The sequence below is a fragment of the Falco cherrug genome, chromosome 8, assembly GCF_023634085.1.
Source record: "Falco cherrug isolate bFalChe1 chromosome 8, bFalChe1.pri, whole genome shotgun sequence".
In the NCBI taxonomy this organism is placed as follows: domain Eukaryota; kingdom Metazoa; phylum Chordata; class Aves; order Falconiformes; family Falconidae; genus Falco; species Falco cherrug.
The window spans coordinates 46,907,026-46,920,230 of record NC_073704.1 but is presented as its reverse complement, the minus strand read 5'-3'; the positions used below and the strand labels follow the sequence as shown (position 1 = coordinate 46,920,230).

Below are 13,205 nucleotides of genomic sequence, written 5' to 3'. Positions count from 1 at the left end.
AGACCCCATGGTGCACCTTCCCTAAGGGCTGCACTGACCCTGTCCTCCGCTGTGGGTCTGTGGGCATGCAGGGAAGGGATGAGGTGTCAGCCGGAGGGGTACGGTGTGCTGGGTTTGCACGCCCGGCCAGCAGGAGCCCCGGTGCCACAGCTCCTATCCTTGAGCAGAGGCAATCGTCAGGCGCTGAGTGTTACCCGGCTTTTCCAGGAATCCTCGTTCTGGATGGCACAACCGTGTCATGATTCCCAAGAAGCCATTTGTGGCTCAGCCCAGTGAAACTACTTTCCAGTGTTTATTGTACTGAGGCTGCCTTGGCACAGAAGTGGATAGGCTCTGATTCTGCGGTGGTTCCTTCAAAATGGTAGGAGTTTGTGTGAGCTCACTGGACCTTTACAGCATTAATATTTGCTATGAGCAATGGGCCTTGTCCTGGTTCTGTATTTGTGGCAGTTTGTTTATAGCAGTGTTTGGCACAGCAGTTTCTCTGGAGGTGGGAAGGAGAGGGCAAAATGATGTAAATGTGGGTGATGAATTTTATGGAAGAAGTTTAGCTGGTTTGTGCTGGTGTGGGGTGGCAGGTGGCTGATCTTGGTATTGTAGGGAGAGTAGAGATCAGGTTGAAGCTTGGTGTGCAGAAGAGGGAGAGCAGGTTGGTGGGTGCTGATAAGCACTGAATGGCTGCAAGTCTTGGGAAGGAGAGATGGGAGAGTTTGCAGAGGGAATGGGGGTAGCTGGGGAGCACCGGCAGGGCTTGAGCTCACATGGCACAAGAGGTTGAGAAGGTGGGAGAAATATGCTTGTATGGAGAAGGCTCCTTTGCTTCACAAATGGTTAAAATTGCATCAATTCTTAGCCTATGCATGCAGGTAAGCTTGGCTGCCAAATCCCTGAAGGCTGGCTGAGCCAGAAGACTGGGCTGTTCAGGGCACTGAATGGAGAGAGGGGCTTGTGCCACCACGTAGGCATTTGCCAGTGTCTTCCCTTTGCTGACCAGTTGTTAGTGCTGTATGTACATTTTACCTGCATGTTCTGATAGATTTAGGTCCTGGGTTTCATAAATGGAGCACATCATTAAGCATGTTTACACCCACAGTGGGCTGCTGGGATTTGTGTTCAGCTGTTTTGCCGGGCAGGACATTGACAGTGTTGGCTGGACGTCACCTAACATCTTATTAATGTGAATATTTAAGGTCTGTGCTATGTCCTTCTGTGCTATCTTCAGTTCTTGCAATCTTCTAAGCACCCCAGACGGATGCTGATCCTCTCAGGCTGAGCAAGGCCAGCAGGTTTTGCTTTAACCAAGCTGAGTAGAGGAGCCGTGCATGACATGAGCTGTGAATCCTGTGAGCAGGGCTTCCTCGGGTGGTGGTGGTAGCATCCGAGATGGGACTGGTGCTTCATACATTGTTTCATGGGCTAGGCCATGTGGTTAAGAGGTCGTCGTAGTCGTGTTTAAGCCATATATGAACATCTCCCGTTAACATAAGCTTGTCATCACAGACACAATGCTGTGTTTTCTCTAAAATAAAGCAAAAGGTCCCTTATCCTTTTATTTTAAAAAATTAATTACCGCATTGTATTTTTTTATGCTAGAGAGTCGCAGTTGCTCAGCTGAGGATGTGAGTGTTGGCCCTTTATCTCCAGGCTGTGCCTGGTCACCGGAGAGTGTAACAAGTTTATGGATTTCTTGTGATTCCTCTTTAGCGAACTTCATGTTTTCCTTTGGATATTCCTAAGAAGCACCAATTCTCTCCCAGACTGGAGCTTTGCAAAGTCAAGGTTCACATTGCAGACCAAGCTTGTAAGCTTGATCTCTAAATCTTTTCCTTGTCCTATGGCTGGAAGCTGTATATCCCCTTCCAGGGAAAAAGTACCGCCTTTTCAAAGCTGCATGATAATTTAATTTAATTCTTTCTGTGTTCAGGGAGCAAGTGTCACCATAAAGCTGCTAACATCCTATCGCCTGTGTTTCTTGGTGGCTGCAGCTGTGTGTCATGTTGGAGTATTTCTGTTCCTTAAGGTTAAATGTTAATTAAAATTATTGAGAGGGGATCCCTGAGCCCTGGTCATGACTCACCCTGTTTGGGTGGAGAGGGTGTGCTGTGTGTGTCTTGTGCTGGCAAGTGTCAAGTTGAATTTAATTGCTTTCCTCAGAGCATCTTATCTCCCAAGTGCAATTTTTGTTGGTCTGAGTGTCTCAAAGATGAGGATGATGTTTCTTCTAAATGTTACTTTGCAAATACGCTGGTGTATTTAACTTGCAACAGGGAGGAAAGCGATGCAGCCTTGTCTTCCTCAAGTGGATGCAGCTGAGATGCACGTTCATCATGCACATGCACATCCACACATCAGGTGGATCCTGCTCGTCAAGGGCTGTTTCTACTTGACTCTTAATTAATTTTTGGAGATGAAGTGAGAACAGAGGCTAATTCTGAAGTAGACAGTAGCTCCAAACAGTAGCAAAAGATAGTCCACTTGACATGGCTGTTACAATACCGTTTTTAAGGTCAAAGAAAAGTAGATCTTGCTTAAATGCATTTTTGTTCTTGACTTTTTCTTACATTGTCTTTTAGGTACTTAAAGATATTAAGTTTTCCTAAGGGAGGACAAATCTCAAATGCCTTGTGTTGTATACAGATGGAGAAATTTGTCATTCACAGGTTCGAACAATTCTGGATGATCATTTTTTATGGATGGCACTTAATTTGATCATGGATTTATCTTTTTTTCTTAGTCATATAATTTGACATGAAAAGAACTAATGCCATCCTGCAGACAATCAGTGAGCTTTCTTGGTCCTAAATTCCACTGATTTAAACTTGCCCCAAGGAAACTGGTGTTACTACCAGAATGTCACCTGAATGAGATTGCACTTGTTTGAAACGATAACTTAAAAAGTCAGTGTGTAAGTTTGTTTAATGTGTAAATCTGGGATTTACCAGACCTGCTATGGGGTCAGCAACTGTTTTAGTCCTGTCTTCTTGCTCCACTCATTATCTAGACCTGATGTTTTAAACAAGATTAAAAAAAAAATTCCTACAGTGGCATAGGTTCCTATATAATGAATTTAAGCCTACAAGAAATACGCTGCTGCTCTTAATTGGCTTTTACGAAAGTTCAGGACTAGCCTGTGGAGTCTCGGTGGAGGCTGGAAATGACTGCTCCAGAAGAAAAAAACAGCAAACCCCGGCAGCGCGTTTGACCGACAGGCTGGGCTTTGTACAGGGGGGTAAACACCTCCCCGGCTCTCAGCGTGCTGAGCACCCAGAAGCATACGTGCAACTGGATCGGGTAGATGTGGGTAATGGTAGATGCCATGGATCTGCTCGGGTGTCACATCTGAAACCTGCCTGAGGTTTCAGATCTCCCCAAGCAGTAGCTTCCTATTGCAAGAAACCCACAGTTTTGACTCCAATTAAGTTTTCCTAAATTTTCTACTGGTTTCATAAAGTTGATATAAAAAGCGATTGACATTTCTCATCATTAATAGTAAGTACATGTAGCTCCCTGGGATGCAGTTAGGAGTTTCTATTAACCAACTGTACATCTTCCCAGGTGAAGCCAACCTCTTTTGCTCTAATTAGGATATGTGCTGTCCTGCCGTTCTGTTGGGAAGAAGTGTGCCTGGGATGGAAGGAGCGGGTTAGGAGGCAGGTCCTGGCGTAACCTCAGCATTGCTTGATTCATCCCTGCAAACATTCCACTTCTGTGTCCACCTGTTTATCCTGTGACAAAATGCTCCTCCAGGGCAGTGTGAGGGTTTCTGAACAGGTACTTGTTAGAAAAGTGGAATTTTTGAATGAAAGGTAGAAGGAAAGAAAAAAATTTAAACTGTTCCCTTCCTTCCTTGGCTGTTGCGGCTTGTGTGTGGTACTAACAGGGTCAGGTCTCTGCAAAGCCTATGTGTCCTAGCCCAGGCAGGCAAGCCTGTGCCCGTTTTGGCATGCTCTCAGGAGAGATGGGATGTACCCCCAGTGCCTGTGGGCAGGTGGGCGCAACCATGGGCAATGCTGCTTTGAAACTGGGCCTCTGAATGGAAATGTACCCTCTCTTCAGAGGTCTCCTCCGCACGGGTTTTGTGTTACTTCCCTGGCTTTGTGAATGCACTTAGATGTCCTGTATACATAATTAACCTCTCCGCTGTGCTGGCAGACACTTTTATTGAACTGCCCATCATGACTCCTAAGTATTTTCCTCAGAGGATTGTGCAGGTTCAGAGGCCAGAGAGCTAGAGGAAACGTGCATGAAGCTGAGTAACTCTTGGCAGTTATAGATGCAGCTTCCCTGATTTACAGCCCAGTCTAGGAGCAAGAATGTGCATTTGGGTCAAGAGGTGTCTCTGTGGTCAGGGTGCCTTGCCATAAATCCAGGATGCTGAGCATCAGGATGCTTATGACGGATCTGTCCTGATAATGCCCTGTGAGGTGCACGAGGATGGCTGGGTCCAGCTTACCGGCAGGCAGGGTGCTCACACCTGCTGTGCTGCGAGGGGGTTGTACCTCCCACAGCACTGCTGGGTCTGGCAGCTGTGGTACCCACCTCGGCGTCACGCTTCCTCACCTACCTGCAAATGGTGTGCGTGCGAAGGGGGAGAGGCGGCAGCGCCAAAAGCTGTGACATTAACACAGCTCCTGCCGTACCTTCTTCCACTCAGGATTTTCCAAGCTGAGTGGAGTGAGTCTGGAGGAGGCTCTGAGCGTTGCCCATCTGACTTTGAGATGAGGTTGTGCAAAACCACAGGGAAAGGGATATGCTTCCTGAAAATCTTATGTCACTAGGTTCTTGCTGCATGAACAGCTCTGGGGCTTTATAAGTGTTAGCAGTGATGCAGCCCTTGGTCATCAGCTGGGGATGCTTCAGGAGTGGCTTACTGGGACTGCTGAGCCACAAGTCTCCTGAAAACCCAAGGCTTCCCTGCTGTCACTGCTCCAAAATTTAGGAAATACAGGGTAGGATTTCTTCCGTATGATGCTGTGTGTGAATCTAACAGTGCTAGTATTCGAGGGAAATTTTTAGCAGCCCTTTGAAATAATAGCTGAGCTCAGTGGGCGTATCTCGCACCTGGGGGTGGTGTGAGATCCAGCACGGTGGGGCACCAGTGCTCAGGAACCCCCTCTGCCTATCCGTCTGTCTGCGGAGGGGGAGGGAGGGGTGCGGAAAGGGTCCATTTTCCAGCTTTTTCCTTGGAAGAAACATGGGTGTGTACACCTCTTTGGAACCTTTTGCTTGAGCGGCAGCTTTCCCTGCTCCAGGATTTTTAGGATGAGGGGCCTTGCTTTCCTTGCAAGAGGGAAGCACTCCCACTTGTAGGGAGGGCTGGTATTTCTACAATTTGACTTCTACCCTGGGGGGCTGAACTTGCAGAAAGGTGATAATTAGACAGGAGAGTCATCCCCCTCTCACTTGAAAGGTTGAATCTTGCTGCGCCCTGTGCCAAGCTGGCATTCCTGGGTCATCACAGACGTGTTTCGTACAGTTTGGTGTTTGTTATTATTTGCAGCACATCACCAGTGCATTCGGTCGCCTTACCCAGAGAGCTTCTAATGCGGCATCGTTTGAGGAGGGGGGGAAGTGTTTTAACATAAGCTTAGCTAACGACAGCTTAACACAGGATCGCTCATAGAGCTTAATTTGTGCCCTGATCTTTGCAAACAGAGAAACCTTTCAGCCTTGGAGGCATCTCTCCCCACACCGTGGTGTTACCCAAGCCGCTTGCGTGAGCTTATTGTTGCCGTAAAAGCCGAGTGAAGTTTGGATTTGCCGGTGCCCACTGAGCCAGATTTGTGAAGCATAAATGAGAAAACCTGCCCTGGCCTCCCTTTCCCATAAAAAGCTGCTCAGGTGGCTTAGTGTGGCAGGCTAATAGGGGGAAGGCGGAGGCGGTTGCTGCACCTGCTAATGCTTTGGCTCAGGCTGGTGGCACAGAGGCTGCCGCGAATTCCCCCTGAGCAGCAAGCTGTTAGTGGCAGGAATGCCTCGCTCGGAGGAGCGCTCCTGCTACGACAACAAAGAGCCCTTTGATCCTTTCCATTTGGAGAACTTAAAACGGGAAAGCCAAACTACAATAAGACCAAGTTGGGTCATAAAAAGGAGAGCAGGAGCACCAAAGCGCTCTGGAGTGTAATTGTAGAAGCAGCAAATGCTTTGGCACTTAATTCTGCTTTAGTGTCAGTTCAACATGTTTCACGTTTAATACTGGAGAGCCCGTTGCCAAATGCTCTGCACAAACAATCCGGTGCTGCTCCTTGGTAAGCTCAGGGCACTCGGAGAGCCCTTGGCTCCAGCGAGCGCAGCTCCGCTGCTGCTGGCTGCAGGGGGGATGGTGCTGGCCCCTGGTGTGTCAGCGGCTCCGTGCTCCAGGTACTCCTCTCTGGAGGGGGAGCCTTGGATGGCAGCTGGTGCCCTAACCCTGCTCCAGAAAGGCACTGGGACCGCTCAGGTCCACCCCCTTGTCACTGCGCAGCGGCTCGCTGTGCCTGGGGCTGGTTCCCAGCCTTTATTTCCAGGAGATGCTCAGCTGGAGCCAGTGCTTCGTGCTGCTGGGGCTTACGGGCATGGCTGTGCTGCCCCTCGCCTCTGCGCAGACCTGGCTGATGCCCGAGGGGTTCCTCTGGAAGGTGGCGTTTAGATCGGGTATTTTATAAGGCATTTATCAGAAGCCTGGCTAACAGCTACCACCTCTTCCCACGGCTGCTAGGGGTGTGTTTAAACAAAAAATGCTCTGAATTATTTCTCTGAAAAGAACGGAGCAGCAAGTTGTCACCTCCATGGTGGCATGGCCTTGTCACACAGCCAGGCAGCAGCCCCGGGGGCAAAATTGGTAATTTGGGGGTGGCTGGTTGCAGGTACGAGGAGGTGCTGACTTGAAGAAAGCCTGTGCCTTTTGCAGGAGCGAGGTTGATCCTCTGCAGTGGGTCTTGCCCTGTTCTGAGCAGGGATCTTAGCTGGAGATGCTGCCTGTGGGATGGTGGTGAGCAAAACCAGGAGCAGCTGGTCCTCCGAGCACGTGTGGGATGCTCTGGAGCTGCTCTGCAGGGCTGATGGGGATGAGGGGCTGGGTACAGGCCCTCCCCCATCACATGGCAGTGCCGTTGCACCAGGCTAAGCAGTTTTGCACAGCTCCAAGGCTTTTGAGAACTCTTCTTTATTTTAAAGAATCAGTTCAAAATATAAACCTCCATGTTTTGAAGGGCGTGCGCTCTGCAAGGTGCATCCTGACAGCTAAGCATGTGCAAAATGTGGCTTGGCACCATCTCCCGGCTGACGTCGGCGGCAGAAGGTACAACCCTGTATCGGCGGCAAGCGTTTGCACCAGGAGCTCCTGGGGAAGGGCGAGCAGGCGGCTGGAGCAGGGAGTGATGCTCGGCCAAAGCTGTGTGCTTTTTCTCTTCCCTCCTCCTCTCTTTGGAGGAGCCCTTGAGGGGATGGGTGACAGACCCAATGAGTGTTTTGCTGGCATTTAAACAGGGACATGATTAGATCTTAAGTGATGGGCACCTAGTGAAAGCAAGGTGACACTCAAAAATTATTGAAACCCCTTATAAATTGCTTTTGTGCCTAATAGATTGCCATGGGTCCAGCTCTCCATGGTGTAGGTAATATGTGTGAATGATTTATTCTATTGGGGATTGTAACAGATGCTGTAAAATCATCTTGTAAGTATGTGGGAAACATTTGTCTGTCTCTGACATGTCTTAGCATGTACAGGAATGCTCTGTTTGGGGAAGTGAGGTCCTTATCCTGATTTATCTTGAGGCACTTGTAAATGTTACTGTAATTTCATGTTATCAAATCATTTAGCTCTTCCTTTTCCAGAACGAAGTTATTTTATCTCATGCACCTTGTTTACTTCAAATTAGCCCTGAGGTTGGCCTGAAGTTGCACCTTGTTATTCCTCCACCTCCTGTCTTCGTCTTAGGCTCTGTCGGCAAATTTGAAGGTATAAGTAAATACTTTTCTGTTATTAATAGAATAACTTCCCCCTCCTACACACACATTTTCTTTTCATTCCAGTCTTCATTTTCCATGAGAAACTGACATTGCAGTACAAGCGGAAACCTCCCAAATTGCATGAAAAAGCCTTAATTCTCCTAGCAACAAGGTCAGGGCTCAAATCCAGGACCTTTCCACAAGCGTAGGGGAAACAGCCCTTCCAATTACCTGCTCCCCCTGCGGTACGGATCCGGTCGGTTCATCAGCACCTGGGTTTGGGTGGATTTGAAACTCAGCCATGGTATTGTTTAAAAATTCTCCATTCACTGGGGAAGGGTTTGTAGTGGGCTGAGCCCTGAGAAACCTGGGGTCGTTTTATGGCTTCCCATTGAAACCTGGTGGAACCCCGTGGTGTCGACTGATTTTCCCCATCCCCACTCATGTGGCTTTGATCAAACCCAAGGCTTGGAGAACAACCGCCCCCCCCGGAACTGGAACCGTTGAGCTTTGCCTGGTTCTGCCATTCATTAAAGCATTTGTGAGCTTCCAGTTGTACATGATAAAATTAGGACCTTTGTGCCTAGCCCGGGATGGAGATTGCTGGTCCTGGGGCAGAGCTGGCTGTGCCCCCATGTAGGGGGCACATATGGGGAACATGGATCCTGGATTAGCATGATTGATGCAGAAGTTGCCATGTTCTCCCATGCCATCTTAATAAGACCTACCCATGGTAACGAAACCCTTCAGGCAGGATGGTGTATTAATGATTTTGGGGTAAACATCACATTTCATTGCACGGATTGAACTGAAGCTCTGCTAAAGGTATCAAGCCAGGGAGGGATGGTTGGTGGTGGAGGCTGCCGATGACAAAGTTTTTCCACTGTTGTTGCCTGTGTGACTCTGGCTTGGGTTGTCATGCCTGATGGTTCCTACCTCGCAGCTCTGTTTGTATCTCATATGTGGTTATTCAGGGATCAGAGGTGTGGGGGAGCCTGGGCCAGCTCAGCCCAAGGGAGCTCCCCCCTGCCCCATGGTCCCCCGCCCTTCCCACAAACTGCACTGGACCCCGCTGTGATTGTGCAGGACATTTTGGGAAGGCTTCTCAGCTGGAGCAGGCTGACCTGGCCGTGGGGAGGGGGCGGTAAGTGTGAGGGGCTGCCATGCTCAGCAGAGCCCCTGCGCAGAGCCACTGCAGCCCGGGGGACCGACTGTCGCTGCAGGTGCTGCGCTGGTTGTGCTGCTGCACCTCTCCTGTCCCCCCAGACAGGGTGGGTGAAATGGCTGGGGGCTGAGGGGGCTGCTGCCATTTAGATGGGATAGGGAGACTTTAATGGCAAGTGTAGCAGCAAGCATGGGCCTGCAGTATTGAAAAACTCATTATTTGACTTCAGCGGGGAGTTGGATTGGACTAATACTGTGATGGAAATCCTTCCTCTGGCTTTGCTGAGCATTAGATTAAGTCCTGTATGGTGGTCCATACTGTGCTTATCCCTGTCAGGAATCCATATAACACCCAGAGCTGAGACAACATCCAGGGCTGAAGTGCATCTATATCTATTCCCTGCTATCTTTTGATCTATCTAAACCAAAGTGCCGATGTACACAACGACACGTGGCATTCTAGGTGCAGGACCAGTAACTCAGTAGTTAAAGGGCAAAACACATTTTCTGGCAGAAGATCATAGGTGAGAAGAATTTCCTCTCTGCTGAAGGACCTAAAGATGCTGTTGTGTGATGCTGCAACTCCCTCCGGTGTGGTGTGTGCTGTGTAAATTAGAGTCCTGAATCCAGCCTGAGATCCACATGCTGCCATGTTCGAAGTCCGGTTCTGGATCTTGGTTAGTTTGGATCTCCAGGCTGAGGTGAACCCTGATTGCCAAAATCTCGAAGCAGCAGCTGCCTCGGGCAGGGAGTCCCAGCAGGGCGGGTGCTGTGCTACAGGGTGGCTGAGGAGCGGTGCTCATGCTCAGGAGCTTCTGCCCTCCAGTTCTGTGCTAATCCTGGTTTCCTTTGCGAGGAGGAAAGCAGTTTAGGGACATGGCTTCCTCAGCTGGGTCATTGAGCTTTGGGTGGCTGCTTTTAGGCTGAGATGGAAAGGTTGGATAAGGCGAAGGACCGTGTCGCCTCTGCTGCCGGAAACGAAACCCTCTTCCAAACGAAATCCTGTCCTGGGAGTGCAGAGGTGTAGGATCAGGCACTTGTGTCCCCCTCCACCCCCGGCAGCGGAGCTGGGGTGGGTCCGGTGGCTGAGAACGCTGCTGTAGCATAGTCCTCCAGCTACAGGCGCATTGGGATGCCAGTGGGATGCTGTCCCATCCGGGGAGACACTCTGGTGTGGGAACGGTGCTTTCCCTGCTGATGTTGCTCCGGGATGCGAGTCGGAGCCAAGCCTGGGGTGTGCGATGTGGTTCCGAAAGAACTGCTGCCTTTGGGGCTTGCCAGGGTCCCGGGGCTGGAGCAGGGTCAGGGGGCTCGGTGCCTCCTGCATCCCTTTGCTCATCCCCAGAGCTCCATGCGTGCTTTATTTGCCAGGTGTCGCACCCGGGATGTGGTGGGGGAGAGTTTGCAAAGCCCTGGGAAGGGTTAGACTAAGGCTTGTAATGGTTTTAGTGGGATTTGGGTAGTTATGGATGCAAGCCCATAAGGTATTTTGGAAAACAAAAGTGAGCGGCAGAAAAGAGAAACACTGTTGTTTGGCCCATATGGGATTCTGGGGGGGTTTGTTTTTTTCTGATTAAGTATGATGTTTCCCTGGCACAAATTCAATTCATCCTCCTTTCTTAATGGAAAAAGCAAAGCTAAATGTCTTGCTTTGCTTGCAATTGAAGGAACTGAACTGGATAAACTTAACTGTTGTCTTTGAAAAATCTTTCTCTCCTTGGATAGGAGTGTTTTAAAAAAAATGAAATGATGACCTCATGCTTTCATGCTTTTTTTTTTTTATTATTATTCATGTCTATTTCAGCTGATGTTTGTTACAGCTCATATTAACAAAGTTTGAACCAAAAACAAGGTCCAGATGTGATGATTTTACTTATGCCAAATTGGGTTTTGGTCACTGAGCTCGCATTTGAATAATGATTTTTTATTTTCCTTCCCCGCCCCCCCCCTTTTTCAGCCTGATGGCACCAGCAAGGAGTGTGTCTTCATTGAAAAAGTCCTAGAAAACAACTATACGGCACTGATGTCAGCAAAATATTCAGGCTGGTATGTTGGATTCACCAAAAAAGGGAGGCCACGGAAAGGGCCCAAGACCCGGGAAAACCAGCAAGATGTACATTTTATGAAGAGGTACCCAAAGGGGCAAGTGGAGATACAGAAACCTTTCAAGTACACAACAGTCACCAAGAGGACTAAGAGAATACGACCCACCAACCCCAGTTAAAAATAGACAAAAACAGTGTCACAGTAATAAACCACGAAAAGAAAAAAAAAAAAAAGAAAAAAAAAAACTGCACCAGAGGAATATTTTTACATTAAAAATAAGGAAGAAGCTCTATTTTTGTACATTGTGTTTAAAAAAAAATAAAAATAAAAAAAATTAATAAAAGACTAGATGGCAAACGCTGGGGAAAAGCTGTTAGGGATTTATTGTGACTTGAAAAACAAAATGAACTGCTCTATTTAAATTGACTTCTTGTTGTTGATGACACACAGGTGCTTATTTCGCTTTTTTGGAAAGGACAACTTTTCAAGCATATCCCCAGAGGAAAAAAAAAAAAAGGTAATTATTAAAAATAAATAAATAAAACCAAAGAAAACCAAAGTTCTTTCCCAAAGTTACTGAGACCCTGCCCCGAAAAGTGCCGGTTTTGCAGTAATTATTTATTGTCTGCTGCACACCGGCCCAAGACAAGATGGTGTGTGCTGCAGTGATTGAGTTTCCGTGGAGTTCTCAACGCATCGATCTTCTGTAACCTTTCTGACGACATAAGGTGTCACGGCTCCGTGATCCTGCATTATGCTCAGTTCTGGAGAATGCTGCTAAATACATTCAAGTGACTACCAGATGACCTAGTACACCAATGATAAGGGAATATTTTAAAACCAGCTATATTATATATATTATATATATATAAGCTATTTATTTCACCTCTCTGTATATTGCAGTTCCATGAACCAAGTATTACTGCCTCAACAATTAAAAAAATTATTTAAAACACATGTACTTATTTTTGCTGTTCACACTTATTTCCCCTCCCTGAGCAGTGATTTTTTAATGCGTATTTATCTTTTATGTGAGGGCAGCAGGATATGTTTGGGGTAGTTTCCCCAATGTAGACTTTGTTGCTAATTTTGTAATTCCTCCTTTTCCTCAATACCTCCTTCCTTTTCCTCCCTCGTTGTTCCCCCAAGGAAGAAATCTTGTGTGGGGTGATGATGGGCTGAGAGTGGGACAATCCTCGCTGGCATTTTTCAGGAGCAGGAGTTAAATTTGATATTTTTCAGTCCAACAAATACTTCTTAGAGCTTTGGCCAAGCAGAAGGCTTTCCAAAACTGGAATATTAACGTTTGACTTGATAACATGTATTTACGTGTGGCTTGTGTTTCCTTCACTGGAGGTTGTTGAGAGGGACTACTTGTTTCAGCTGTTGAATTCTGTATTGTATGTTTTAGTTCTCCAAGCCGTCAGTGACCCGCTGTGGCGGTTGGGGCAGCCAGCTCGCTCCCAGGTGCTTTGCATAGGATGCGGATGATGTAAAGCCCCGCACAGATGCGAGGTGGGAACCTATATATACAGACCAACCCACACCGTGGAGGGGGCAAGACGGTGTTAAACAGAAAGTGGGAAAAAGAAGCCAGATGATACAACTGACCTCAGATTGTAGTGGAAAGGACAACTGAGCCCCAAGTGAAGCTTTAGGGAGAAGCTCGCTTGGCTTTTTCCTCCTCTCCGTGTGCAGACATTGCTACACCCCTGTTCCAGCCAGGGCTGAAAATGCTCAAAGCCACCAAGAAAGCTTTTTCTTGTTAATCAGAAGAACAACTCTCCCCAGAACAAGCTTTCTCAAGATAACTTTGAGAGCTGCAGCCAATTCCTGCAGATCAAAGCTGTTTGGGAGATGGTGCAGATAAGCATGCAAGCTTGAGGATGCTTATCTGAACCAATCTCCAAACCTCGCAAGCCTAGAGAAAAATGAACAATGCTATGCAGGGTCACTCCGCGCTGCTCCACGGGAAGCTGGGCAGCCTTACTGGTGATGCCTTCACCCCAGCTGAGCACAGGTGGTCACTCGAGCAGTGAGTATCCTGGGAGCTGCCCTCCTGGTGC

The 13,205-nt window shown here is 48.0% G+C and overlaps 1 protein-coding gene across 1 annotated transcript in view; it reads left to right on the top strand.

Annotated features, from left to right (window-relative positions):
* The window catches only part of FGF18 (fibroblast growth factor 18), a 73,327-nt gene extending 61,975 nt beyond the window's left edge, over nucleotides 1-11,352 (top strand). The window contains exon 5 of the mRNA XM_005442675.4: nucleotides 11,051-11,352. Within this exon, the coding sequence (XP_005442732.1) occupies nucleotides 11,051-11,317 (267 nt within the window). The 3' untranslated portion in view covers nucleotides 11,318-11,352. The remainder of the gene's footprint in view (nucleotides 1-11,050) is intronic.
* The last annotated feature ends 1,853 nt before the right edge of the window (nucleotides 11,353-13,205 follow it).